At 55.1% G+C, this 27,756-nt stretch overlaps 8 protein-coding genes across 8 annotated transcripts; 5 read left to right on the top strand and 3 right to left on the bottom strand.

The window, feature by feature from the left end:
* Positions 1 to 303: 303 nt before the first annotated feature.
* On the bottom strand, positions 304 to 2,263 carry BZA05DRAFT_401141 (uncharacterized protein). Its single transcript, XM_051483967.1, has 3 exons — positions 1,613 to 2,263; positions 870 to 1,548; positions 304 to 802 (listed from the first exon to the last, which is right to left on the bottom strand). Exons 1-3 carry the CDS (start codon positions 1,978 to 1,980, stop codon positions 440 to 442), a joined length of 1,410 nt encoding a protein of 469 aa, XP_051338343.1. The 5' UTR covers positions 1,981 to 2,263; the 3' UTR covers positions 304 to 439.
* Positions 2,264 to 9,460: 7,197 nt separating this feature from the next.
* On the top strand, positions 9,461 to 11,084 carry BZA05DRAFT_339161 (C2H2 type zinc-finger-domain-containing protein; the record flags this gene model as incomplete). The annotated part of the gene is made up of 4 exons (XM_051480920.1): positions 9,461 to 9,573; positions 9,638 to 9,842; positions 9,984 to 10,559; positions 10,644 to 11,084. 4 exons carry the CDS (start codon positions 9,461 to 9,463, stop codon positions 11,082 to 11,084), a joined length of 1,335 nt encoding a protein of 444 aa, XP_051338342.1.
* Positions 11,085 to 11,209: 125 nt separating this feature from the next.
* Positions 11,210 to 11,896, top strand: BZA05DRAFT_73403 (uncharacterized protein). Its single transcript, XM_051488586.1, has one exon. The coding sequence runs from the start codon at positions 11,334 to 11,336 to the stop codon at positions 11,826 to 11,828; it is 495 nt and encodes a 164-aa protein (XP_051338341.1). The 5' UTR covers positions 11,210 to 11,333; the 3' UTR covers positions 11,829 to 11,896.
* Positions 11,897 to 13,030: 1,134 nt separating this feature from the next.
* BZA05DRAFT_73384 (uncharacterized protein) lies at positions 13,031 to 15,249 on the top strand. The gene is made up of 3 exons (XM_051488585.1): positions 13,031 to 13,439; positions 13,511 to 13,583; positions 13,644 to 15,249. The coding sequence occupies exons 1-3, from the start codon at positions 13,187 to 13,189 to the stop codon at positions 15,049 to 15,051; spliced, it is 1,734 nt and encodes a 577-aa protein (XP_051338340.1). The 5' UTR covers positions 13,031 to 13,186; the 3' UTR covers positions 15,052 to 15,249.
* A 514-nt stretch (positions 15,250 to 15,763) lies between these two features.
* On the top strand, positions 15,764 to 18,988 carry BZA05DRAFT_374845 (uncharacterized protein). The gene is made up of 2 exons (XM_051481771.1): positions 15,764 to 15,932; positions 15,979 to 18,988. Exon 2 carries the CDS (start codon positions 16,011 to 16,013, stop codon positions 18,771 to 18,773), a length of 2,763 nt encoding a protein of 920 aa, XP_051338339.1. The 5' UTR covers positions 15,764 to 15,932; positions 15,979 to 16,010; the 3' UTR covers positions 18,774 to 18,988.
* Positions 18,989 to 19,053: 65 nt separating this feature from the next.
* On the bottom strand, positions 19,054 to 21,350 carry BZA05DRAFT_454522 (uncharacterized protein; the record flags this gene model as incomplete). Its single annotated transcript, XM_051487522.1, has 2 exons — positions 19,054 to 21,275; positions 21,326 to 21,350. The coding sequence occupies 2 exons, from the start codon at positions 21,348 to 21,350 to the stop codon at positions 19,366 to 19,368; spliced, it is 1,935 nt and encodes a 644-aa protein (XP_051338338.1). The 3' UTR covers positions 19,054 to 19,365.
* A 624-nt stretch (positions 21,351 to 21,974) lies between these two features.
* BZA05DRAFT_73247 (oxidoreductase) lies at positions 21,975 to 23,408 on the bottom strand. Its single transcript, XM_051488584.1, has 2 exons — positions 22,842 to 23,408; positions 21,975 to 22,795 (listed from the first exon to the last, which is right to left on the bottom strand). The coding sequence occupies exons 1-2, from the start codon at positions 23,191 to 23,193 to the stop codon at positions 22,095 to 22,097; spliced, it is 1,053 nt and encodes a 350-aa protein (XP_051338337.1). The 5' UTR covers positions 23,194 to 23,408; the 3' UTR covers positions 21,975 to 22,094.
* Positions 23,409 to 24,204: 796 nt separating this feature from the next.
* BZA05DRAFT_426036 (kinase-like domain-containing protein) lies at positions 24,205 to 25,390 on the top strand (the record flags this gene model as incomplete). The annotated part of the gene is made up of 5 exons (XM_051485987.1): positions 24,205 to 24,241; positions 24,323 to 24,777; positions 24,840 to 25,003; positions 25,068 to 25,209; positions 25,265 to 25,390. The coding sequence occupies 5 exons, from the start codon at positions 24,205 to 24,207 to the stop codon at positions 25,388 to 25,390; spliced, it is 924 nt and encodes a 307-aa protein (XP_051338336.1).
* Positions 25,391 to 27,756: the final 2,366 nt, after the last annotated feature.

The following is a 27,756-nucleotide window of genomic DNA, read 5'->3' as shown; positions in this document are numbered from 1 at the left end:
ACAGTATAGTACAGTGTTGAATACAGCGGCACTCCACCTCAACGGCCGGTACCAGCCTGCGTCGCCATGACGCAAATAACGGGGCAGATGGTCAATCACAGTAAATCACGGAATCGTTCGGTACTAGCCTAAACTGTTACTCCCTAGTTCCTGCGAGTAGTACCGGTATCCCGTGCTAGTATATCCCTCCCCCCCCCACCCCCCCCCCCCCCCCCCATCCGGTACCGAGGAAAACTACAATGGAGGTTCGACTCTCAACATGCGCACAAATTCGGCGAGATCATAGCAGCTTCAGCACTAGTAGTCACTTCCACGCCGAAGCAACGACGATGTGGCACCTTTGCATTGGATGCGCCTTCGGTACAGAAAATTGGTCATTGACAAATTTCTCAAACATAGATACCGGTAAATTCCTGCAAACTCCAAAGCCGGCTGCTAGTCACATCTTCGTGCAAAAACCGCTCTCCAGTATCATCTTGGAAACGATCACCACCGAGAAGACCCCCACCGGAATCAACAACAACATCATGGTAAAGAAATGAAGCCCCTTGGCCAAGGGTTTACCATACAAGCGCAAAAATGGTAGCAAAAGCGCCAGTGCCTGTCCCATAGCGAGCCAACCGACAACGGCGAACCGCTGGACAGCAGTGCTGTTGGCTGCCTCGAAGCGCGTCATGAAGTGTATAATGATGTAGGGGATGAGGAGCGAGACACCCCATATGACGAAATGGCCGATCTCCTTGCAGAGTGTGCCCGTGTCCAATATCTTGCCGGTTATGAGGCTCTCGCATAAGCGCCATAACTGGAAAAAATTACAACAATCAGTCAACACAGCTCTGAAAGACCATAGCCCGCCATATATAACGTACCCTCTGGTATGGCGCCTCTTTGAGGGTCTCCGGACGAATGTATACCAATCCTACTGCACCGATCACAGAATCTCGTAATGCTTGGTTCCACTCCGCTTTTCGCCGTCGTTCGAGCGCCTGCGCATCGGGATTCTTCTCCCGCTGAGCGTCATCCTCCGGCGTATCAATCGTGCGTACGTTGATACTAGCCCGTTTCCCCTCTTCCGTGCCGTCGATGGATGGAGTGTTCTCGTTCGCTGGGGTGCTGTCGTTCAGCTCTTCACCGCCACCATAATGCACGAGGTACATGTGCGAGTAGTGGGAGTGCAACACCGCCGCAAAGAGGTTTAGAAACGACATCCAAAGGTACGGTATTACCGTCAATCCGAACGCCGCATAGCCGTATTGATTGATCTGGGCACCGCGCGAGTCATACAGTTCCTTGCTGGCAAATAAAATCTGTGCGATCGCGGCAATCGCCTGCACAAAGTTGTAGGAATTCGGAATTTCTATGTCTTCGAGCTCGCAGCCCTCCTGCAGCGGTTCTATTCGATATTTCGGAGGGATGTGGATCAGGTGATATGTTATGTCTTTGCCGATAACGCTCTCCAGACGCTGGATGCCGTAGCCGGGGCGACAGACACCGCTGGCCACCGGATGGTTTCCATGGACGTACCTGAAGTCGTTCTGGGACCATTCTCTGTGCGAGCATTACGGTCAACTCACACGCTCGTTTGCACGGTGATGGAAGAGTCGATACGTACAAGTCCTCCAGGCACAGCCCCTCATCCGCAAAAGCAGTTGGCACCATAACAGCGCCATTTTTATCGCAGCCGACAACCATGCACATGGCGCCGCTCTCGGAAGCGGCCCGGAACGAGGAAAGCAGTACGGCGGGGCGTCTCATGATGATGACGATTGCACTCCAGGTGCCCAAGAACGGCATGAAGAGAGCGGCAATCATACCAGTAAAAATCTGGAGATTTGTTGCTCCCGGAGCCGACACCACCGTGAACACATGCGTGACGTAGTTCAGCAGGATGAACTTTGCGACACTGATCCAGGTCGTTCTGGTGCATATCGTTTCCCCCTGCGCGGCGAAGCGTAGAGCTGGTAATTCGGTAGGGGCCATCGTGTGTGGGTGGAGAGGGAACGGACGGTTTCGACGAGGACCGGCAACGGTATCGCTTGCGGAGTCGGTGGAAGGCTGACAAGAGACTGGACCTCTTCCGCCTTTTCGGAGATATCCCCATATTTACGTGGTTGCTTCGACTGTTGTTGTTATTGTTGTTGTCGGACTACTCCGCTGAATGTCGCTCCCTGCTGAATGTCGCTCTGCAGTGCGGCTGAACTCTGTTCAACCTTTCAAAGAACATGTCCAATAGCAGCACTCGACCGCAAAGAGATACTTCGGGATTGGTTGCAGATTGGACGGGATGACATGCCAGCATCGCAGCTTTTGGCAACACGCCCGAGCTCTGTCGGAAGCACAGTGGGTGTTACGTACTCAACCATTCCCCGAGCTAGAGTCTTGAAATGCAATCGAGCGAATCAACCGATCAGGCTGCATTGTGCTTGTAGAATATGCTCTAGCGTCTTGTACCTGGAGTGAACCTGTCAGTTATGTCTGGCCGAGTGTTCAGCTATACCTAAGGGTAAGTTTTTTTAGGTGGGCCTCAGGATCCGAGTTATCCAGTGGTACGAGGTATGCATGTGTAGGAGTAGGTCACTGCTGGCGAGAACGTAAACATCAGCTTTGTCTCGCTCCAGCCGTTAAATACCACACCCGATGTTTTCGCAAGTCAAAGTGGTGAATTTTTTTGTTCAATCATCATAACATTGGACCTGAATAGTACATAGCTGCGCACATGTCCGGTTCCTCTCCGTTATGCAGGGTGGTGGAGTTCAGAGTAGGCTTTTAGCGAGGTCCGGCGCGCGCATGGCTAACCAACGTAAAGGCACACTGTGAAGGAATAGAGCGAGTCAAGTTGCAATGTTTATTTAGGCGAAGTCGGGTAGGTAGGCGTTTGGTAGTAATTGGATCCTCACCTCCGCGGCCAGCAGCGTGAGGCGTGTCACGTGATATCACCGAGTGATATCTGACTAGTGCTCCCTCCGTGACGCCAAAAACAAAAACAAAAACCATCACCACCCCCGGCGGGTAGCTTGGAAACACCAAGAGCTGAGTCTTTCACCTGGGCTTGAACCCCGAGCTTTCCCTCGATTCCCCTCGGCGATTGCATGGCCTAAACCACTAGACCACGCGGGTTTTTTCAGTGCTGCAAACATGAATTCGATACCTATAAAGTGGTGGGTGTTCCCGCAACGGACAAGTTCCGCCACAAACCTGGCACCCGCGGAGTTTCTTCTTCTTCTTCCTCTTGCTCAATCATCATCTACAGCATAGACGGTCAACCTCCACCTCATCCTTCCGGTCTGCAGGATGCGAGCAGTCGAGCTGACGGATATGTCTGGAACCATGAGAACGGCTCCCGAGCGGTGGGACGCCCCAAACAAATAGGTAAAAACAGTGGCCCGGATATACTGACCATTTTGCAGTGAAAGGGCAAAAAGCCGCGGCAGAGACGGTGCTAAGGCCTCCGTACAGCAACGGGAATACAATTAGTCGCCGTGACCCGGGAGGCATCACAAGGATGGAGACTTATACCACTTGATATATCGTACCTACACATCTGTGTGTGCTGCTCACCGAGATACCGGCTGCTGTGCTATGCTGAGGGGATAGAAAGCTCCGCCATTATCCTCGCCCTCCCCAACCAAGTCCATAGCGACCACAGCAAACCCGAAGACACTCACGCCGAGTTACATCACGGATTTCCCACGCAGCATGTCATGTATTGAACGGTATCAAACACGTTTGTTTCTTTCTTTGTACTTCATGCGACCTATCTACGGAATTGAAAATGTAGTATTAACGACACGGCCCCTGTTGATTGTGTCATGTTTGTCTGATTGATCGTTCATGGGTATCATTCGTTTGCTTGTTTCCTTGTCACGAGTTTGTTTCACTGTTTGTGTTTGTTTCACGGCCGACTCGCGGATTGCTCATTTCTGTCGTCCTCACTGTTGATTGCTCTCTCTTCTGTACGATTGAGGATCTGCTGTCTTGGTACCTATAAAAGGGCTTGATCCTGCCCACCTAGCTAGACTTCTATCTTAGATCTCTTCTTCAGTCGAATACTATCTCGAATACCTACCACCAAAAGTTCAACAGCCCATTCGAAGATGAAGCGAGTGATAAGACATGAATCGTCCCTGGGAGCGTAAGACGGGCTCCTGGGGCTTTCAAATAGATGCGTTATTGGTGGCGACCGAAGACTTCTGGCACTCTAAAGGCATCATAAAGTCTGCATTTAAGCCTTGATGTAATAACTGGTGCAGCTTAGAGTAGTGAAGGATGAGAAACCCTACCCTAATAGAGTATGTAGATACATCACAATGTATCACCTCATCCACGGAATATTGGTGACAACGAAACCATAATGCTTGTCGTACCCTCGAATTTGCCATTACTTTTGTAGTAGTTTTCGTGTCAGTCTCAATTGCCACAGAGAAACGACGAATCGACTCCTCTTCCAAATTTTAACACCAAACTCCGGAAAAACGTTTACGCCGTACCCATAACATTCCAAGAGTACGTGATATCAACCAACCCGCACCTACGTAGTTACAGCGTCCATCTATAGCTCTCCAAAAGATTCTCAATACATGAGCTGAAGGAAAGGAAGGAAGGAAACCGCAAACCCCACAGCAACCGCATTTCAAATCATTATAAAAATTCCGCTCTCCGGCATCATTTTGAAAACAACGACAATCGAGTGGACTCCCACGCAGTGTTTGACATAGTTCGGTCGGGACTGCAGTCCGGACCGGACGGACTACCAAGATCTGTTCCGGTCTGGCCCTTCGGACGGACTGCCTAAAAGTAGTCCGTCCCGTCCATCGATTCCAAGGATTGGAGGGGACTGCAGTCGACTGCAGTCCGTCCTGACCACAAAACATTTCAGACTAGTCCGTCCAAACCCCGCTCCCGGACAGACTGCCAAGATAGAGTCCAGCCTGGTCCTTGTCCCGGGACGGACGGACCGGACTATGTCGAACACTGCTCCCATGGGAATCAAGACCACGTTCCTCACCTCTAAGTCAGTAGAGCCATGGGCTGCTCTCCTCAGCGGCGCAGCCGTAATACCTTATATTCTTGCGTCTTGAGAAGCCAGCCAGCTAGTACTGCATCACACTCAATCACACTCGAGAACTTGCCAGTAGGTACGGGTATACATTGAGCACCCACCCAATAGCTATTGAGCCCACCGAATGAAGTCAAACCTCCCCGTTATTCACACCTACCTACCCACCCAGTACGGCTTTTGTGCCCCGTGTGTTCCTCCCACCCACCACCGAACCTTGTCGGCTTGTAGTAGTGGATGTGGTCAGTGAACATCCGGGTCACTGCAGTAGATACGAACTGACTGACTTCAAAATAAACGAGGTCTATAGTTGTAGGCGCATATATGCTCCGGCAGTCTGCGCTCGATGTGAATCGTTTTCCGTAACCATCGAGATTCGACCCGGCTTAACTATACCGATATAGGTAGGTATTCTCCATCCACGATCTGACTGGCTGAAGAGAGGATCTGCAATGTCGTATCCACCACAATGTTCAATGCAGCGGGGTTGACTCGTTTACGGATATTTGTTGTGGAGTTCGATGAGATGAGCTTCCTAGGGAGAAGTACATACATAATGCATGTACATATATTATGACATGACAGAAAAGTGGGGCAAGAATGCATCTCCTCCATGCCTACGTCTTCTTGCTGGTGCGAGAACACTGACCGCCTCGAGCGACTGCCCTTCTTTAACCATCCATCCATCCATGTGATGAGTTACATTGCATCTAGATGTGCAGTTGCTAATCCAACCACACCCCATCTAAGCTCACACCTCATCCAAGCTCACACCCCCATCCAAGCTCACACCCCATCTAAGCTCACACCCCTACTCGGACATCGATGATTGCCCTGCAGGCTTCTGGCTGCTGGACACCTAGTTCTTCCCCAGTGCTCTAAACTTCTACTTCAAGCGATTAGTCCTTCCCCCCTCTCCTCTCCCCCGCTCCTCAAGGTCTCACCAACCATTATTCGCTTTGCTTTTCTCCCTGGCCGATTAATGATCACATCTTTCTTTAACGTAACGTAAACCCACAGTATCTGACTCCGACTGACTCCGACTGAGGCCGGCACATATGTACCACCGTAACCAGCACAACTACCACAACCACAGCCGCACCCGAGTGCCCACACATGACCCATCCCAACCTCAGCCCCGGGGAATCGGACATGCGCAACTTGCACGCCTTGTGGTACATACCAGGAAAACAAGCTTTTTTTTCTGCCCCACCTCCCCTCCACGCACACCCACCCACCTCGGATGCTGGGTTATGCGCCGGGTAGGTCGGCAACGACTGGTGGTGTGGTGAGTGAATGGGTGAGTGGGTGTGTTATCTGTGTGCTGGTGTTCCAGTTACATATGTACGAGACCTCACGGTTGGATTTTGTAGGTTTACCTGGTTCTCCTTCGTATCGGGAAAGAGCCGAGTATGTACATATGTGTTTGGTTTCGGAACCGTACCACCACAGGGTTTTCTGGGATGTAGGTATGTAGATGGGTACCGGTACTTATGTACCGGTATGCAGACCGATAAGCAACAGATAGGTAAGCTTATCCAGCGGAGCTGTATTTCAAACGTGCCGATTTGTCACTTGGTTATGTACGCGGCTGGTTGGAGAAGAGTATGAGGATGTCGGTGTTGGCTTTTGTAGTATTATTCTTCGTATTTATGTACCGACCAGTTTGCAACTTGCATGGAGAATGAGTAGAGTACTCTAAATACGATGCCGTATGTGAGAGCGCTTTTGCAGCCTTTCTGTGTTTTGCAGCTCCAGCCCCACGTGCAGCCGGACACCGGAAGCCGAGGCCGGAGCGGAATGCGAAATCACTCCCGGCCCCGGCCCCGTCAGCAACTGGAAGTGGGCCTGAACTCCGGGGTCGGGGAATAGCCCCTGCCAGACGGACCGCGTGCAAAGACCGCGTGCAAGACCACGAGTGACCGTCTTCAGCCATGTGTCCATATCAGCAGGAAACCGCGATTTAGTGGATCGAAACACAGTTCCGCCTCGACAGAAACCCAAGACATATGTAGAATTCGAATGGAATGTATCGGTACACATCACCCACCGAATAGTTGTTGTTGTCCCACCCACCCACCTGCTGTGCCGGTGTTCCCCAGATCGGCGTTCGGCGTTCGCTTCGTCTCGGGCAGGGATGCAGTCCTCATCCCTATGTATGTAGGAGGGAACAAGTCGTCTCGTACATAGAAGGAATAGCCAGTCTGGGTTTGCGTGGGGGGAGGGGCGACCGACCGACCGCCGGCGCCATGGAGGCTTGAGCCGTGTTTCCGGGCGCCGCACTCAGCCTAAATGCAAGAGTGGAGGCCGAGTGGCGCGGAGCGGAGGAAGGGTTCAACGTCGTTGAAGGTCGTGTTCGTGTTCTTTCGATGCTCGGTGCTCGGTGCTCTCTCTCTCTCTCTCTCTCTCTCTCTCTCTCTCTCTCTCTCTCTCTCTCTCTCTCTCAGTCGAAGTCTGCGCCGCACAGTTGCTTATGTACTCCCTTGTTCGTTGTGCAGAGGTAAAGGGTAAGAGGGAATTTTGCCGTATGTAGATGTAGGTAACTGCGTCGAGTGTCTGGGATGGTACCTACGTGCGTATGGGTGCTGCATGCTGCTTGCTTGCTGGCTGGCCGCAATACCGTGGGCGGTGTACACGACACTCTATCCCATACGCGTCTCTGTCCCGCCCGCCCGTGGGTTCCCCTGCGTCGTTTGTCGGGACAGGATGATGCTCGTGTGTCCATGGCCTTCGTTCGTCCCTTCGTTCGTCCCTTCGTTCGTCCCTTCGTGTTCGTAGTTACCGATCCGCCGGTCGGCCCTTCCACTTCGACTTCGCGGTTCCCTTCCCTTCCCCTGCCCTTGCCAGCATCCGGACGGCACCGACGTCATCTCACACGGCCCTTGTCAGTGGTTTAGTCAACTAGCGTAGCCCTAAGCAAAAGACAGTCTGCGACTTCTGCGCCGCGCCCTGCGGCTCCACACGGCCGCTCGTCGCTCGTCAGCTGGCTCGTGACAAAAAGAAAAAAAGGAAAGAAAAGAAACGGCCAGTCATAGTGATGGAGAATGACTTTTTCGGCGGCGAGTCACAGTGATGATGGAGAACGGCGTCTTCTTCTTCGGCGACAGATGAGGAATGATAGTTAGATACTGATAGTTTCTGAGAGTGAGCTGCATATGTACGGTATCTACATAGCTGGACAGTCCGTTTTGCTTTCGCTGTCGCTCAGCTTCGTGCGAGATCAGAGAGAGGAGCTGAGCTGCTGCAGAATTCGATCCCCACGTTGGTGGTCGATTTGCGGCACCGACGGCTGCGGGTTTCGTGTGCCAAACGTCCGAGAGAATAATTCGAGAAGAATTGCATACATGTACAACCAGCTCTGCACTGCTCTACACTGCATGGCATGCGCCGAGTCGAGTCGAGTCGAGTCGAGTCGACAGGGCCCTTCTGCTTTGATCTGCTTCTGCTTTGCTTCTCGGGTCGGGTCTGTATACTCCACTCGAGATGTCTGAGTGTGGCCGGTGGCTGGGCTGGGACAGCAGCAACAGCACAGCAGCAGCAGCACAGATGTGTCCCCTTCGTTCGTTCCGAGTGCGACCTTCCGACTTTCGTCTGCGATTGAGGCTTCATAGGGTGATTGGTGAGCGAGTGGCAATTGCCCTTTTTTCTCTGCTGGTGACCAAGTGAGTACCGTATGTACTCACAGTGATGAGTGTCTGTAGAATTTTCTTGTGTAGCCGAAAGAAGCGTGCGGTTGCTAGCAGAGCAGATGGGAGCCAACCCAGCAAACCCAACCCCATCCGCCGGATCCACCGCTCTCGCCGCCGCATCCTCTGCCAGTGACTTCTCCACCACCACCACCACCACAATAGCAACGGCCAACCAGACTTCGACCTCTCTCACGCCGCGTGCCTGACTTCTCCTGTGCTTCCCAGACCGACGCTTCCTATTGGCACAACACTAGAGTATAGTAGACACTCCACTGCGCAGCAGCTGCCTTCCCCGTCTCCCGCGACAGAACGGCACAAAGAGAAAGAATAAGAACAAGAAGACGCAGGCAGATCCAGTTCGGTCTCGCCTCACTCACTCTCTCTCACCCACAACCCAAATTTCCGCCTCCCGACCCGCCGCCCTACATATTCGATCCCTCCCCCACCCACCCGCCCATCTACCGAACTCAAAACCCTCCCCATTCCCCGTTCTCTTCTGCCAGCCTCTCCTTCCTACTCCTCCACCTCCACTCGAACGACCCCGCCGCTAGACCCTCGTCGTCACCTGCCGTTCCTGATAATACGACTACACCCCGATTACCCCAGCCGCTACGCTACTACCGATAATACTACAACTACCCCTCCAACCCCTCGATCACACCACCACTGCTAAACCACTACCACAACCACAACCACCACACATCGTCTGCCAGCCATGACTTCAGTACTTGCGGCCGGAGCTTCGACGCATCCCTTCACATGCAATACCTGCCAGGTTGCCTTCCGAGCGAACGAGGCGCAACGGAACCACTACCACACCGACTGGCAGTACGTTCCCACCTCCCCACTGACTCCCCACTCACGTTCACGCTGGCTCTAACTCCCCTCGCAGTCAATACAACCTCAAGCGTAAAGTAGCCGAGCTGCCGCCACTTTCCTCGGAAACCTTCGCCGAAAAGGTTCTGCACGCACAAGCCAGCACCCGTCTCGAACGCGAGCGTGCCACCTTCGAGAAGAACTGCGCCGCCTGCAACAAGACATACTACTCCGAGAACGGCTACGTAAATCACCTGGGCAGCCACAAGCACCGACAGAATGTTGCCACTGCTCAGATGAATGCGATCCGCGCCAGGGGCAGTGGTGCCAGCGCACGGGGTGCGACGGAGAGGGACGAGACCGCCAGTGTGGTCAGCTCGACCTTCTCGCTGGGAGAGCCGGTTACTGCGAACGGAGGCGAGGAGAAGGAAGCGCAGGCGGCGGAGGCGGCGCTGGCGGAGAAGGTCGAGGCTCTCAACGTTTCGGGCGATTCGACGCCGACACCCAGTGAGGCGCCTGGCAAGGAGGAGCTGCTGCAGGCGCTGACACTCGAGGCGTGTTTGTTCTGCCCGTACGTGTCGCCGTCGCTCACGCTCAACGTTAGCCACATGACCAAAGCGCACGGCTTGTTCATTCCCGAGGCGTCGTACCTGGTCGATCTGGCGGGTTTGATGACATATCTGGGACAGAAGTTGGTGCTTGGTAACCAGTGCCTGTACTGCAACAAACAGAAGGGAGGACTGGAAGGGATCAGGACTCATATGCAGGATAAGGGCCACACCATGCTCGGTTTCGAGACGGAGGAACAGCAGATCGAGTTGGGTCAGTTCTACGACTTCCGAAGCACGTACTCCGATGCCGGTGAAGAGTCCTCCAGTTCCGACGACGCCGCCGAGACTTCCGATAAGAAGGACAACGGAGACGACGAGTGGGAGGATGAGGATGTTGCTGGCGGTGAGGCCGAAGGTGAGGCGTGGGAGACGGATTCCGACACCTCTGTCGATTCTACGAATCTGGGCTCGATCCCCATCGACCGTGTCCGTCCCAGCCGGCGCGGCGAGGCAGCAGGACACCACATGCAGGACGGATGGCATTCGCACGCTCACAGCCACATCTACCACGACGAATACGAGCTACATCTTCCCTCGGGCCGCTCCGTCGGGCATCGATCGCTCGCGCGCTACTACCGACAGAATCTACGCGACCACCCCATCGCACCCACCAGACGCGCCGTCGAATACCGCCGTGCCGCGGACGACGAGGACGACGAGGAGGGCGGCGTCGAGGTTGGCGAGGACGGCGAGCGCGCGCTCAACCGCCGCGAGAGGAGAGAGGAGGCCAGGGCTGTTGCCAGACGCGGTGACCTCGGCATGACCGGCGCCACCACTTCGCAGAAGCGCGACGTCGCCAAGTTCACGAAACTCGCACAGGCGGAGGAGGCTCGTGGCCGGAGAAAATTCGAGCGCATTGTCAACCTCAAGGGCAATTCCCAGAAGCATTACCGCGATCCGCTCCTGCAATAGATCATTTTCGTTCGTGTTCGTGGAATTGCTCTGTTCTGGTTTTTTCTTTCTTTTCTTGGCTCGCATCTGTACAGTTGTATTCTCGTTTGGCTTGGTTGATTGATAGCAGTGGGGTTTCAAAAGTTAGTTTGGTTATGGGGGAACGGTGTTGTCTGGACTCTGCTGGTCCGGGGCGGGGCGGGGGCGCGGCGGGAGTGCTTGGTTAAATCTGTCTTGTCTTGTCTCTTGTCTCTTGCAGTTCTCCTAGATATGATATGGAGTTCAAATCGTGTGGCGCTGCTTTGGGTGAAACGGAAACGGTATCTATGGCATGGCACTTTTCCGCCCTCCTCCTACTTCTTCCCATCCTCCTCCGCCCCCGCCTGCCCCGCCCGCCTTTCTTTTTCTTTTTCTCCCGTTTTTTTCTTTCTTTCTTTTTTTTTTTCCCTTTTTTCTTTTCTTTTGTTGTCCAGTAGCTTGCACGTGCAGTTAAGATGGAGCGATGTCATCAACATCAATTTTCTTTTCTTTTCTTTTCTTTTCTTTCCTCAAGTTTTTTTCTGTTGGGGAATGCGATGTGCTGTGATGCGAGTGCGATGCCGCGTGAATATAAACCTGCTTTTCGTTGTCGCGCACTGGGTGATACACACATACGAGTTTTCGTGTTTGGTGACTGGTGACTGGTTGAACCGTGGGGGAGGCCGGATGAGGTGTTGCGAGCCTCAACTAGTCTCGGTGATGTCTCGACTCTTTCCAAGATGGTGACTTGAAAGCTGGGGAGAAGGAGGCGTGTAAACTGGCGAGTAAACGGGTGCAATTGTAGAAACGGGTGCAATTGAATCGACTAGAGAGAATTGAAGGGTTTCCTTCCCCGACATTCGCGAAGGTCGCTGGGGAGGATCACTTGTATGTAGTGCCTTGGCCGTTTTGGCGATGTGTTGTTCGTTTCGATGATGTCTTGGTCGCCTTGGTTATGTCTTGGAGATTCGGTGATATCTTAGTCGTCTTGGGATCTTGGAAGATTCCGACTTTTGCACGGAATCCGGGCTTTTCGATCGACGGTGACGGGGACGCGGACGGGGCCTTACGGGGTGGCAATTGAGAGTGTTCTAGAAGTACTCTGCTTTCCTTTCTCCACAGTCCACGAGTTCGGTCATTCTATACCGACTCTACCGACTCTAGCAGACGACGCCGCCGTTGAAGAGAACGCGAAAGAGAACGAGAAAGCGACAGAGGGCCGCGTATACTTTCTCCCCCTAACACCCCCCGTACCATACATCCATAACATCCATAACTCTCTGTACCCAGACCGGCCGTTCTAACTTCTCTTGCGTGCTAGCCAGCCAAGTAACTACCGTATTACCTACTCCACTCTGCTGTGTGTCTGTAGCATCCCTTCCGACTTCGTTCTGCTCTGCTCTGCTCGTTCTTGTTTAGAGTGTAGTGCCATCCCGCTTGCCAAATCAAATTAATATTATCCGACACCTACTCTACCACCCACCCTCCGCCGCGCACCGTCCTGTCCAATCCTGTCCAGTCCTGTCGAGTCCTGTCCAGTTTGCTCCTGTCCGTTCCGAACGCTCCTTCTTTTCTCCTGGGCCCTACATACACACATACACACATACATCCTATCCTACATACACCTAAACACACAACTTCCACCGCCCCAATCCCGCACCCACCGCACCGCACCCCAAAAACGCCTCCCCTCGCAAATTTCCCAGCAGCGCCGCGCAACGCAGTAAAACCAAAAAGAACAAGCACTGAATGCCGACGCCCACGCGCAGCAGCTCCTCGACGCTCCGTTCATTACGTCATGCCCCCAGCGTTGGCGGCGGCGGCAGCGGTGGATTTGGCTACCAAAAGCTTGCAAAGCTGGGGCTTTTGGCGATAGCGAACCTGCCCAAGCTCGTGCGGAGCCATCCGACCGCGCACTTCTCGCACTTTGATGTCCAGGCCGCCGCAGAAGAGGAGGGCGCCGAAAATGAACATGGCTTTTGGGTCTACTTCAGTGTCGCCGTCTCCCTCGTCTTGCTCGGTGGCGTGTTTGCTGGTTTGACTTTAGGGTGAGTGATCGATCCGATCTCGCGGAGCCCCTGCGGGGGAGGGGGGGAGTTGTGGTAATGCGGAGGGTGCTGACGGAAAACAGGTTGATGGGACAGGATGAGATCTACCTGCAGGTCATCCAGCAGAGCGGCGACGACAACGAGAAGCGCAATGCCACCAAGGTGCTGAATCTGCTCAAGAGGGGAAAGCATTGGGTCCTCGTCACGCTGCTGTTGAGTAATGTCATCACCAACGAGACATTGCCCATCGTGCTCGATCGCAGTCTGGGAGGAGGATGGCCCGCCGTGTTGAGCAGTACGGTTTTGATCGGTATGTTGAGACTGGTGTGCGATTGATTAATGCCGGGAGGGTGGAATGCTGATGGGTGTGCGTGCGAATAGTCATCTTTGGAGAAATCATCCCGCAGTCTATCTGTGTCAGATACGGACTCGGTGTTGGTGCATTGTTCTCACCGTAAGTGACGATTCAATTCGTGCCCCCCCGTCTATAGGTATGTGTGCTGACGACCGATAGTTTCGTGCTCGCGTTGATGTACCTGATGTACCCGGTCGCATACCCTACCGCGCTCCTCCTCGATTACATCCTCGGAGAAGACCACGGCACTGTCTACAAGAAGGCCGGACTCAAGACACTCGTCACGCTGCACAAGAGCCTGGGACCGCACCCTTCGGAACGTCTCAATCAGGACGAGGTTACGATTATTTCGGCTGTGTTGGATCTGAAGGAGAAGCCGGTTGGCGCAATCATGACGCCCATTAAGGATGTGTTCACCATGTCTGCCAACCAGCTGCTCGACGAGGAGACTATGGACGACATCTTGTCGGCCGGATACTCGCGGATTCCGATCCACGCGCCGGGCGAGCCAACCAATTTCGTTGGTATGCTGCTAGTCAAGGTGCTGATCACGTACGATCCCGAAGATGCTAGGCCCGTGCACGAATTCCCACTCGCTACGCTTCCGGAAACCGCCGAAGATACTTCCTGCCTCGATATCGTCAACTTCTTCCAGGAGGGTAAGTCGCACATGGTTCTCGTGTCTGAATATCCCGGTGAGAACCATGGTGCGCTCGGTGTGGTCACGCTGGAGGATGTCATTGAGGAGCTCATCGGCGAGGAAATCGTCGACGAGAGCGACGTCTTTATTGATGTGCACAAAGCAATCCGCCGTCTCAACCCATCGCCCCTGTCCCTCAGCCACGCCGCCCGTGCCAAGATCGAAGCTCAATACGTCGCGCGCAATGCCGACGCCCACATGCTCGCCCAAACCGCGTCCGCCGTTGCCGCCGCCCACCCCGGCGAAAGCGCCGACCTCCTGATCACGACGGGCCCGGAACCGGCGCTGCGTGTAGGAACCCCCGCGCACATTGATGAAGCATCATCGATGGGTCGGGGTCGCAAGCACTCCGGAGCCAGAGTTCCAGGTCTCTCTGACGAAGTGATAGCACACCTCACACTAGGGCCCGCGAACCTTGCCGGCCGCCCCCGGGAAACCACGAGCAAGACTGTTAAGATCAAGCACGTCGACCCCACGCGGCGGTCCGAGGACCCCGGACAGCGACCGTCCCTGGCCAACTTTGGCTACCAGGACGGCCCCGCCGATTACCCCTCCAACACATTAAGAAAACCTGTGTCCGACTCCGCCATCCTGCAGTTCTCCGACAACCCCAACAGCGATGCGGGACGAACACTCCGCGCGCCGGTGCCGGCGGGATACAAGAAGAAGGCGCGCACGGGGAGTCTGATCGAGCGAACCGATGTCGTTGGAGGTATCCCAAAGACCATCATCGAGACGACAAGCAGCGAGGAGGAGTACGAAGATAGCTCGAGCACAAAGTCAGGTCACTCCAATAAGAGTAGACATAAACGTGCGCTGAGTTCGGAGCATTCGCCGCTGTTGGGGCCGAAGGACAAGGCCGTATGATCGTGAACAAATGCGGAACGGGGTGTGGGGATTGTATGATAGACGCGTGAACAGCTGCTGGATGGATGGGTGGGCTAATTATTTGAACGCTTTTCTTTCTCTTTATCTCTCTCTCTCTTTTCTTCACACCTGCGCATGATCGTGGGTTTATGGCGACTTATGTGTTTAGTCTTTTTTTTCTATTTTTTTTTTCTCTTCTTCTCTTCTTCCTGGGCGATATATCCCGCCCTGTTTGCATTTTCGTTTCTGTTTTCCTTATCCTTTTTTTCTTTTCTTCTCACTGATTGCGATTTGATGCAGTTCTGATTTTATTTGACTTTCTGTGTGATGGGTTAATGTTTTTTCTTTTTCTTTTTCTGCTTCTTGATTTTGATTCTGATTCTGATTCCGTTGCGTCACTTCGGCCTACTGACGGAGGAGGAGGATTTTACTTTTACGATGGAGGGTATTGAATGGTGGGGATGGAGCATTGGGGGTTGCTGTATATAGCAATTGCCATGGCGATAAAGATGGTGATTGTGGTGGGGGGAGATGAGGGCGTTGTGATGACTTGACAGCCCGATGCTGTTGTTTTTACAATTCAGTGTGCTGCGGAGTGCTTGCTGTGTGACTCGTGAGACGCTGTGTCGCTGTGTTGTTGTGAGATGCTCGGCAATCTGGTGCTGTGACCAGATGCGGGAGGTGTAGCCACGCTTTGAGACGGCGACGGGCAGCTGAACTTTGAAGGGTCTCGGACGCCATGGCCACGGCCATGGCACGGGATCTACATATACGGGCAACCCGTATTGCGATTGGCTGGCCGGGACTTTCTTTGTCGGAGTGAAGAGCTGAGATGTAGTCTCAGGAGCTCGGTCACTCAGTGAAATAGGGAGCCAAAGTTTGTGAGCTCCCTTCCCTTCCCTTCGCTTCACGAATCTCACGACATAGCTACACGCGGTGACGCCATCCATCCACCCACTATGGATCCCCACACGATCTCTCGCGACAACCCTACCCCACCGCCGGACTACCACCACGACCACCACCAGTACACTCTTCAGCACGACCAGCACCAGCACCAGCACCGCACCGCCGCCGCGAAGAAGCCGTTCCTCGCCCGCGTCTGCACCACCAACCGCCGCCCACACACCACACACACCTGCACGATGAGCACCTCGACCGCGGGCGTAACACTGCTGCACCGGCTGCGCTACACGCGCAGCATCCTCTCGCTTGCCCTCAACAGCACGCACATCTTCGCGGGCTCGCAGTCGGGCTCGGTGCTGGTGTGGTCGCTGGCGACGTACTCCCTAGTAGCCACACTACGCGGGCACTCTGGCAGCGTGCTGTCGCTACACCTCTCCTCCAGCCCCTCCTCCTCCGGCGAGGGCGAACTCCTCTTCTCCTCCGCCGGCGATGCGATCGTGCAAGTGTGGTGTCCGCGCACATTCACGAACCTGTACACGATCTATTCGACATTCGACGTGGGCGACGTCTTCTGCGTAGCGTACTCGGTGTCCTCGCGGACAGCGTACTTCGGCGCACAGAACACATCCGTGCAGTGGATCGACCTGCGCGGCGCCGGCGCCGCCGGCGCAAAATCCGTGTCTGGCGAGGCCCATCCGAGCAAGCGCGTGCACCGCTTCTTCGACTCGAAGGGGCCCGGCGGGAGGTGCACGCCCCGGCCCGACGAGGAGGAGGATGAGGCCGAGGATCCAGCGGCAGAGGAGGGTGCCCGCGGAAAGACCCTGCTCGAGATCGAGCCCGCGAATATCGTCCAGTACGCGCATTTTGGGTACGTCTACTGCATGCAGGTCCTCCCTGCCGCGCAGATCGGGCTGGGCGCCGGGTCGCTCCTGCTCACGGGCGGTGGCGACGGGGATGTTAAGTTGTGGGCGATTGATCCGATCACTGGTGGGATCTCGGAGCTGCGCACGCTCGCTGGTGGCGACTCGGGCGTGCTGAGTATGGTTGTGAAGGATACGCTGCTCTACACGGGTCTTACGGACGGCGAAATACATATTTGGGATCTGGACACCTGCCAGAAGGTCAGGAGTGTGCAGGCGCACTGCGACGACGTGCTTACGCTGGCGGTGAAGGGGGAGTGTATCTTCTCCGGCAGCGCGAGCGGGTTCACGCGGAAGTGGAATATGAGATTTGAGTGTGTGAGTAGGTGGCGGGCGCACGAGGGGCTGGTGCTGGCCAGTGCGGTGACCGAGAAGAACGGGAGGCTGCTGTACATCACCGGTGGAAATGACGATTGTGTCGGCGTGTGGGACGTCGAGCCGTTTCCGGCGAAGGAGGGGGGCAAGGAGGAGCGCGGCGAGGGTGAGGGCGAGTTGCTCAGTTCGCTGGCGAAGCTGGTGGCGCTCCGGACGGTGAGCTCGGATCCTAGCTGCGCTGAGGAGTGTCGGAGGGGTGCGACGTTTCTGAAGAGTCTGTGTAAACGACTTGGAGCTGCCGCGTCGCTGCTGCCGACGGAGGACGGTCGCAATCCGGTGGTGTTTGCAAGGTTTGAGGGTGCGAACAGGAAGGCGGAGAAGGGGAAGACCCTGCTGTTCTACGGACATTACGATGTTATTCCGGCCAGCGCCGAGGGCTCGGGTTGGAAAACGGATCCCTTCACGCTCACAGGCGTCGATGGCTACCTCTACGGCCGTGGAGTGAGCGACAACAAGGGACCGTGTCTGGCTGCGCTGTTTGCCGCCGGGGAACTGCTGCAGTCGGGGAAATTGGAGAGTGACATCGTCTTCCTGATCGAGGGCGAGGAGGAGTCGGGATCGAGAGGATTCAAAGATACTGTCAGGAAACACAAAGACCTGATCGGCAATGTCGACTGGATCGTGTTCGCCAACTCGTACTGGCTCGACGATGATACACCCTGCCTCACCTATGGCCTTAGAGGAGTCATTCACGCCACGATTACCATCCAGTCCGAAAAGCCGGACCTGCACTCCGGCGTCGACGGCAGCTCGCTCAACCGCGAGCCAACCATCGAGCTGATCACCCTCCTCAGCCACCTCACCTCCCCCACTGGCGAGATCCTCCTCCCCGACTTCAACGCCCCCATCCGGCCTCTATCCCCCGCCGAGGAGCGAATGTACCTGCCCATCTCGGCCTCGCTCCACGCCAACCCGACATCGCCCTTCCACGGCCTGCCCCACCAAGAAATCACCGACCACCTGATGTCGAAATGGCGGTACCCCTCGCTGACCATCCACCGTGTCGACGTGTCCGGCCCCAGCAACAACAGCACGCTGATCCCACGGTCCGCGTCCGCGACTATCTCCCTGCGCATCGTCCCGGATCAATCCGTCTCGGGCGTGACCTCCTCTCTCCGCTCATACCTCACGTCCTCCTACCCAGGCAGCAACAACCTCTCAATCGACATATCGCACAGCGCCGAAGCGTGGCTGGGCGACTTCACCAACTCGGCGTTCTGCTCACTGCAGCGCGCAATAACGCACGTGTGGGGCGCACAGCCACTGTTTATCCGCGAGGGTGGATCGATCCCCGCCGCGAGATTCCTCGAAGAGGAGTTTGGAGCGCCGGCTGCGCATCTGCCGTGTGGTCAGGCGTCCGATATGGCGCATCTGGATAATGAGAGGCTTAGGGTTAGGAATTTGTTTGGTGCTAGGGAAGTGCTGGGCAGGGTTTTTGAGGAGTTGACGGCTGGGACGGTGGCGGAGAAGGGGGATGAGATGACGGTGAATGGGGTGGATGTGAATGGAGCAGATGAGTGATAGTGATGGAGACTGTAGGTGATGGGTTTTGCATGATCAATGGGACTAATGTATGGGTATGAGGGATTTGGGAGTCGGGAGTTGGGAACTGTTTTGATTTTGCTGGCTTTGAATATGTATGTAGTTTCTTTTACGTATATGTGGCGATGGAAATGGTGATATATCGGCTAGAATCTAGATCTCCTTTTCCTAATAGAGAGCATGAATACACGGCGTACTCCGAACTGAACGGAACGGTGACCACTTGACACGATATCTCAGTCGTGCGGCGTTGTCCTTCACCTCCTCTGCCACTAACGCCACACTTGTTTGGAATACAAAACGCCAGTCGGTGGAGCAAGCAAACTGCAAGAACACTCCTCTATTGTTGCGAATATCACCCGGCAAACATGTAGATACTATCGCTAAGTACTCTTTCATTCCCGCCGTCCAAAGTGTATGTACCTATTCCCCATGATCATCACATCATCACATCATCAAACTATTTCAATCTTAGTTATCTCCCTCCAAAACGTACGCACCCAGGTATAAAAGCAACGCAAACTCCCCAAAACGCCATTCCCATTCCTCCCGACCCATTCCAAGTAGGTCTTTACCACATCCGACTCCCCTTCTTTGAAAGTTTTCCCTTGCCCTTATTCTTCTGTTTCTCCTTCTCCAGCTCCTTCAGCCTTTCCTTTTCCCGCTCCTTTTCCCGCTCCCTCTCCTTCACCCTCTCCTTCTCCCGTTCCTTCTCCCGTTCCCGCTCCTTCACTCTCTCCTTTTCTCTTTCCTTTTCCCGATCCTTCTCCCGCTCCTTCTCCCTTTCCCTCTCCTTCTCCCTCTCCTTCTCCCGCTCCTTCTCCCTCGCCGCCTCCCCACCCCCAAAATTCAACCCAAAGAAACTTTTCCTTCGGCTCTTATCATCGAGCCGCTTCCCACTACTGGGGACGACTCCGGCATTGATGAGTCCCGGCTGTGACTGCGGCGGGGCGGAATGCCAGCCGCCCGCGCCGCCGACAATCGGCGGCCTGCTGTTGTTGATGTTGCCACTGCTGTTTCTATGCGACGGATAATACTTTAGCGCCTGCGGTTTCGGGTTCGGAACACGGTTCGGATTTGGAATTGGAAGTGGAGGGGGAATATACTGCTGTTTGTGGTGCTGCTGCAGATTATGCTGCTGTAGATTCTGCTGCTGCAGCGGCCTTCTCGGACTCATCGGCGCCTGCCCCGGCTGGGTATGCGGTCTTTGCACCTGCTGTTGCTGCTGCCCCTGCTGCTGCCGCGCCCTCGCCTCCGCCAACGCCTCCTGCTCATACAGCCGCTTGAGGCGCTCGGTCTCGGCGTCGATAGCGGCCTGGCGGTGCGCAGCCGCGCGCTCCTCGTCCGCAAGCATCCGCCGGATCTCGGCTTGCTCGTCGGCGATCCGCTGTCGCGCTGTGAGGTCCTCGAGCGTTGGCACGATCTTTTCTTCCACGGGCGCTTGTGACGAGGCGGGTTGCGCCCGCAAGGGCCGCGCGGTCGTGTGTGGTCTTGCTGTTGGGTGGTGCCGCGCGGCGGGCCGTTGGGTTAGTGCCGGTGAGGTGGGGGGTTGCCGTGCAGCGGGTCGTTGCCTTGGGGCGGGCGTGGGCATCTCGGCGGGCTGGGGCTTGGGAGCGGGCTGCTGCATGGGCGCCGACTGTTGTGTTGGGCTGGTGGTGGGTGAAACGGGAGCGGCCTTGGGTTTGTCGGGCGGGTATACCTGGCTGTTGAAGCGTTCGGCGAACGTGCCAGCGGAGGAGGCGGCCGGGGGTTCGTACGCTGGCGGGGGCGGGGCGGGTCCGCCCATTCCCGTGCCTACGCGTTGTGTAGTGTTGAATATAGCGCTCGAGCCGCTGAACCACACGTCGGCCACGACGCGGGAGCTCAGCAGCAGGACCATCTCCAGCCCCTTGAGATCCTGCATCTCCACGCGCCGGAAATTGCTCTCGTACACCACCAGCTCGCCCTTGCCGTTCTTGTCGCCGACACCGCTGTACATCGCTAGCACCGTGTCCGGCTCGTCCCCGCCGGAGACCAGAGAGCACTTCAGCTGGCTGCGCGTAAGCATGTTGATCCCCTCCTTGCGCCACCGGAACGTGAGTGTCTCCGACACCGGCGGGCGGTACGAGGCGTCCAGCGCCGACTGCGTCGGTGGCAGGAACGAGGACTTGGGCAGTGTGAATTCCCAGAAGTTGTTGCGCGTCAGGGCGGTGTGTTTCTGGGTGATCGTCACGGTGGAGTCCGGGGAGTAGAGCTGGAGAGTGAACGAGGAGGGGCGCTGGAGTTCATTGGGGTTGACGGTGCTCGGGAGAAGCGGGAGAGACAGCGAGCCGTAGGTTATGTCCGGGAACGGGGCGTCGGTCAGCGAGATGCTGTAGGAATTCGCTGGTTGCAGGAAGCGGGTCAGGGTGTAGAGGTGCTGCGGGACGGCGCCAGAGATGGTGAAGTGGACGGTGGTAATTGTGGGCTGGTTCGTCGCGTCAGGGATGGCGAACTGGTAGGCTTGGAGATCGTTAGCCAGAGCACACTATGAGAAGCGGGAGCGCACTCACTCGGGAAGTTCTCGTCGAGCGGCATGGCTGCTATTCGTTCTGCAAATTCTCGTCGTGCGTTTGGAGTATCGCCGTCGGTCGTTGTATCTCTGGGGCACTCGGTGCACTTTCCACCGGTACGTTGGATTCAGGCGTCTTAAGCGGTTGTCCAGGCAGGTGTCGGCGGTATCGACCTCCGATGATTAGTTATGTAGAGTAGTGGCTCAGTTCCTGGTCCGCCTCCACCATGCGCCAGAGGCTAGTTAAGGCAGGGATGATAGTGCGCTTCTATTTCTGGGGATGGCGATCGTTCAGAGTCCGGTTGCGTGGGAACTTGGAGTCTTGGAAGTCAGAAGTTCAAGTTCAAGTTGTCGCATCTCCAGAAAGCTGAAAAGACTCGCTAGGGGAGAGGGGAGGGTAAGACAGAATGGAGGGCGTGAAGGTACAAATAGAGTGGAGAAAGAGAGGGTACACGTCCAAGATATTATATGTATTTGATGTTGCATCCGCCATGAGGCTGTGCAGGGCTGCTCCTCCTCCTCCTCCAGCATCTAAGGCACACTCCTAGAATTTTGTATCGCCGCCCCGCAGCCACCCCCACTCGCCAGCGAACGCGTGTTTGCCGCGCACACTTAGCTTCTCACTCCAGCACATCGGGATACGGAGGAGTATCGCAGGCCGGCCAACACGCAAACGGGCAGTAGATACCGTAATACGTCTCGGTACACGGCCTTCCCTCGAAACTTGGTGCATAGCAAGTAAACAGGTTATTCCCCCTGCTCAGTGCTAGTTAACCCCACATCTGCCTGACATTGAGGTTAACCCTCTTCCCTCTCATCCATCCCTTCCAGCTGTCACTCCCGCCATCCCATTGCTCCAGCCCCACGGGACATGTCCCCGCCAGAATCTTCGGAACACTATGCCACGCCCACCGACTGCTCCCCGCCATCACCACCGCATCCCCCGAGTTCAGCCTTACAGCCAACACCTCACCCTCCTCTTCCCCATCGCAGCCGATAACGAATATCCCCGCGCACCCGATGCTAACGCTCACCAGCCCCGCGCCCGACGCCTCGGAGATGTCCCTGTGCGGTGCTAAAGTGTCCGAGGGGGAATAAAGGTTTACTATCGCCGCCTGCGGGACTATTTCAGGGAAGCACCCGGATACCAGCCCGGCCACGTCTGCGGGGAACTCCGGGGGCGTGTCGGTGGGGTACTGCTTCAGCGTCCAGTCGTATTGCCCGCCAAGGGTCACCCAGCGGAGCTTTTTGGAGAGGGCTTGGGCAAGTGTTATCGGCTTGTGGATGGAGGTGAGGGGGGAGAGGACGGTGGTGGATGGGAGCGTGAAGAAGTTGCACGGTGTGGGCAGCGTGTAGTGCGCGTGGAGGTTGGTCTTGTGCGTGGAAGTATCGCTGAGGGAGGTGGTGAGGAGGGCTGTCAGGAGGGTGGACTGGATGGAGAGCGGGAGGAGGGAAGGGATTAGTTGGAGGCCTGGAGATGTCAGTAACAAACCAATACTTTGATGTAATGAACGAACCAGGCACAGAGCTATGCTCCCAAATCTCGACATCCCCTTCCTCCTGGATTCCGTCCTGTTGTTCTTCTCCCTGCACTCCCTCTTCCTCTCCCGCCCCAGCCGCACGCGTAAACTGTGCAAAAGCCTCCCGCACCTGCTGCCTTGATATCGTGCCGTGTAGCTTCAGCCGCTTCCGGTGGTACTCGGGAATCCCCCCGCCACCGGAAAAATCGAGGATCGGGATTTCATCGTTGCTCAGTGACTTCTGGAGTGTTTTGTGGATCACGCGGATATGCGGCGGTGGGGAGTGGTGGGCATGATCGATTGGCGGCGGTGGTGGTGCCGGTGCCGGAGGTGGGACGGCAGTGGCCATGGTTTGTGGATTGGAGGTCGAGAGAGGGAAGGGATGGTTTGCGAAAGCTTGGCGGGCTACATGGAATCAATTGCTTTCCATGGCGACTCAATCAGTAGTGAAGTCCATCGGTTTACACTCATACGGGCCCGTCAAATTGTGTGGGCACTGGGTACTTGGGTACAAGTCTTCGGAAGTCTCGAAGGATGGGATTGTATGATACCGGTCTGTCCAGAGTATAGTACTACGGTTATTACATGTCTCGGCATCGGTCTTCTGCGGTTATCGGTTCGCGAGTCAAAGGAAGCTTTTGGCCGTGGGCTCCAAGAATGGCCCGATGTCGATGCGGAGGATCCTCACGTCTTTGTGCGGCTGAAACGCGGGGAGATCACGTACTCATGCACATCGTAGCGTCAGTGGTCTCGGCGGGCATGGAAGTAACGTAGAGTACATGCTACATATAACTCGATGTAAAGCTGCTCGTCGTTCTTCCCGAGCACGTACTCTACGGCGGCCAACACAGCTCAACTCAACCCGCCCGCCCCGCCAATCCCCGCCGTCGATACCCGCTCCGCCCGCTCCGCCTCGTCTCCCACTCCTCGCAGTCAATCGTCCTCCCTCACACGCGCCCACCGCACTGCTTTACTTCACAGTGACAGACACCGGAGACGGACAGGCATCAGACAGGAACAAAGGAAACGAACTCATGCTGGCCTAGCTGACTTAACCCCTTCCCGTTCCTGCTTGCTACAACATCACACGTCCATCGGAATCAGAAAAAAAGAACCCCAGAACCAGAAACCCTAACCAAGCAAAAATCAAAACGAGCCGCCTCCGACCCCCCCGACGCAATATTAGAGTAGAACTCGCGTCTTCCTCGCCATCCCCACAACACGACACGACACGACACGGCTCCCGCCACAAACTTGCTTCCCTAGCTGAAGCTTCATCGCCACTCCTACTCAGCTACACGACACCCTCCCCCTACAACCTTCCATAACCGACAAACACATCCTCACACACAGCTCAACCATGGACGGCTACCAGAGGATTGAGAAGATCGGTGAAGGTCTGTTGCCTTCCCCCCGTTCCCATCGCCACCCCCCATCATGCTACGTCCCCTTAGCTAACCATCCTATCCCCATCCTAGGCACGTACGGAGTTGTGTACAAAGCCAAGGACCTGAACAACCACAATAGAATAGTGGCGATGAAGAAGATCCGTCTGGAAGCGGAAGACGAGGGAGTCCCCTCCACCGCGATCCGCGAGATCTCGCTACTCAAGGAGATGAACGACCCCAACATCGTCAAACTACTCAACATCATCGCCGAGGGCCACAAGGTCTACCTGGTCTTCGAGTTCTTGGATCTGGATCTCAAGAAGTACATGGAGGCCATACCGGCGGGGATGGGACTCGGCGAGGACATGGTCAAGCGCTTCATGAACCAGCTGGTCAGCGGTGTCAAGTACTGCCATTCGCATCGCATCCTGCACAGAGATCTCAAGCCCCAGAATCTGCTCATCGACAAGGAGGGGAATCTGAAGTTGGCGGATTTCGGTCTGGCGAGGGCGTTTGGTGTGCCGTTGAGGACCTACACTCACGAGGTGAGTTGTGTGAATGGCCCTGTGTTTGTTTGTTTGTGTGCTGACGTGGCGGGAATGGATAGGTCGTGACCTTGTGGTACCGTTCCCCCGAGATCCTGCTGGGCGGAAAGCAGTACAGCACCGGTGTCGACATGTGGAGTGTCGGCTGCATCTTTGCCGAGATGTGCACGCGCAAGGCCCTGTTCCCCGGCGACTCGGAGATTGACGAGATCTTCAAGATCTTCCGGTAGTCAATACCGTCCTGGTTCACTCGCAGCAAACGCAGACAGCTGACAGACAGACACGACTAGACTACTCGGCACCCCCGACGAGACGACGTGGCCCGGCGTGACCTCCTTCCCCGACTACAAGAGCAGCTTTCCACGGTGGGACCGAGTAGACATCGAGCGGATGGTACCGAACCTTGAGCCCGCGGGTCTTGACCTTCTCGACGTTTGTCCTTCCATCCCCCGGTACGCACTCACAACCCATTAACAACTTCAACCAGGCCATGCTCGTCTACGACCCTGCCGGCCGCATATCCGCCAAGCAAGCCCTCCTCCACGACTACTTCATGACCGACGAAGGCGAGATGATGACGATCGAGGCCAAGCCATCGACTAAGCACCGATAGAAAATCCCACCTTGACGATGATGTGGGGGATGTGAAGAAAAGTTGCGTGCTCTAATACTTGGCGGCTGCCGAGAAGACATAGCTTAGCGGAGATGATGGGGACATTGGGGGTTATTCTTTGCACATAATCCATGAAACGACGATGCTGGGAATGATGACGGGGAATAATGATACTACGTGAGTGCTTGTGAGGGCCTTGAGTATAACGTGATTTACTGGTGAATCGTGAATCGTGAATCGTGATGTTGTCCGGTCTCCCTCTATGTACTAGTCTAGACTCTCTGCCGGACTGTCTTCGGTCTCTAGCCCAATGCTCGAACACCTATGGGGACCGCCGACCGTCCGCGGCCCGCCCAGTCACTCCGAGGAGGTCCTTCCTTTCCCTTGAACGGACCGTACAACCCTGCAGTACCCACATCGCCGACCGGCGACCGCCAGGCTTCGGGACGGTTACGTGATATCAAAGTAAAATGTAGTCGGCCCGTCGAGCGCATCATTGCAGTAATACCACGTGTCCGAACCACAGTCACAGCCACTGCCACTGTGAGAGATCACTCGTATTATCGTAATTGTAGTCTTGTAGCAGCCGCGAGGTACGGTAGGTATGTCGTGCGTGCATGCTCGGAGGTGGGCCATGGTATCACTTCTGTAAGGCTGATTCTCTCAACCCATGCCTAGTAGGTGTTTGCATGCCCTTATACGGTACTAACTATCACTATTGTCCCACCGTTTACGAGTGGCTGCTACATACATAGGCTGTAACTGTGGGGGGTGATGGTACGCAAGAAGGCACCAGTTCCTGTGTCGTGTTCGTGTCTAGTGTCCGTGCTCGTGTTCGTGTGCGTGTTCGTACATACCGGTATTCTTCTGGGCTCCTTCCAAAAAACCGTATCAACATCAAGTTGCAGGAGAATATATGTAGGCTATGTATTTAGGCTATGGCAGCCATCGATTAGAATACTCTCATTCGCCAAGCTTAAACCCATTGAGTATGCTCCAGAAACCCAGTATTCCGCACATCGCCGCGCTGAGTTGCTCAGTTGTCGAGTGATCAGTGGTGGTGGGGTGAGGTGGTGGGATGTCGGCTGCGAATGGAACGTGGAAGCCTACATACAGCACCCAGTTCAGCAGAACGCACGAGGCACGGGATAGGTGATGAATCTACTATAGCCGGCTACTGTCTGTCTAGCAGGACCACACTACTGCACACTGCACTAGCAACACCGCAACCCACAAGATGCCATCCCACAAGATGCCACCCAAGATGCCACCTCATCCCACACCAGATCATGTCAATCCACGCTACGAGCATCAGGATGCTACTATGGTAGGTAGTAGGAAACACCTGTTCAATTCAGCTCGATTCGAAAAACGAATCCGATACCGATACCTACAGTAGGTAGCAAACAGCAGGATGCGATTGATGCCGCAGGTCTCCAGTAGGTAGTACTACCGCTCGGATATAAATCCAGCAGTCTCAGAGAATACAGGTTTGCTCTGGTATTTGTTTGTTTTTTGCTATATTCTCAATTCTACAGTAACGAAAGATATTATATGCGGTTGTGTAGAGATAGGCTTACCAAACCGCTGGAATAACTACTGCAGTTCTTCTAAATGAAAATATTACGCACTGTCTACAATACTGGAGGGCTACCAGACAATTACCGTATTCGCACAACAAATTACCTGGTGTAGAGAAAACGTTGTCTTCCTAATCAGGTTTTCTAAGCTGTGGTAAAACCACGACAAGACAAGAGAACTACCCATATCAATCCATATCCACTCATATGAATCCGTATCCTCCCATATCCACCCATGAATACCATATCCGCCCATAAATACCATATCCACCCATAAATACCATATCCACCCACAAATACCATATCAATCCATATCCTGCCATATCCACCCACAATTACCATATCCGCCCATATCCTCCCATATCCTCCATAAATACCAAATCCGCCCATGAATACCATATCAATCCATATTCTCTTATATCCGCCCACAAATACCATATCAATCCATATCCTGCCATATCAACCCACAATTACCATATCCGCCCATATCCTCCCATATCCTCCCACCAATACCATATCCGCCCATATCAATCCGTCTCCTCTCATACTCTCCCCTACAAGATTATTTCAGTGGTAAAAGTGATCACTCGTTCAACTTCTAGCGAGGTTCACGAACTATGTGGCCAGCGGGCATCTTTCCAGCGAGTTTTATGTGATTTATTCGCTCAGATCTCGCCAGAAAGGCCCTCGAATATTTGAGCATTCCCGCCATAAGAGCAGATCCGGAACGAGTTTTTAGTGGGGCTAAAATCACTCTCATATCGTCGCTGAAGCATGCGTGACGAC

The sequence above is a fragment of the Tricharina praecox genome, assembly GCF_024521635.1.
Source record: "Tricharina praecox strain CBS 144465 chromosome Unknown BZA05scaffold_16, whole genome shotgun sequence".
NCBI lineage: Eukaryota > Fungi > Ascomycota > Pezizomycetes > Pezizales > Pyronemataceae > Tricharina > Tricharina praecox.
This window is presented reverse-complemented; position numbering and strand designations above follow the sequence as displayed.

Coding starts and splice junctions, on each gene's coding strand:
- BZA05DRAFT_401141 (XM_051483967.1), bottom strand. CDS start 1,980: ATGGCCCCTACCGAATTACCAGCTCTACGCTTCGCCGCGCAGGGGGAA. Junction 1,549..1,612: donor GGGCTGTGCCTGGAGGACTT/GTACGTATCGAC, acceptor ATGCTCGCACAG/AGAATGGTCCCAGAACGACT. Junction 803..869: donor AAGAGGCGCCATACCAGAGG/GTACGTTATATA, acceptor AATTTTTTCCAG/TTATGGCGCTTATGCGAGAG.
- BZA05DRAFT_73403 (XM_051488586.1), top strand. CDS start 11,334: ATGATATGGAGTTCAAATCGTGTGGCGCTGCTTTGGGTGAAACGGAAA.
- BZA05DRAFT_73384 (XM_051488585.1), top strand. CDS start 13,187: ATGCGGAGGGTGCTGACGGAAAACAGGTTGATGGGACAGGATGAGATC. Junction 13,440..13,510: donor GAGCAGTACGGTTTTGATCG/GTATGTTGAGAC, acceptor GCGTGCGAATAG/TCATCTTTGGAGAAATCATC. Junction 13,584..13,643: donor GTTGGTGCATTGTTCTCACC/GTAAGTGACGAT, acceptor GACGACCGATAG/TTTCGTGCTCGCGTTGATGT.
- BZA05DRAFT_374845 (XM_051481771.1), top strand. CDS start 16,011: ATGGATCCCCACACGATCTCTCGCGACAACCCTACCCCACCGCCGGAC.
- BZA05DRAFT_73247 (XM_051488584.1), bottom strand. CDS start 23,193: ATGGCCACTGCCGTCCCACCTCCGGCACCGGCACCACCACCGCCGCCA. Junction 22,796..22,841: donor GGAGCATAGCTCTGTGCCTG/GTTCGTTCATTA, acceptor TGACATCTCCAG/GCCTCCAACTAATCCCTTCC.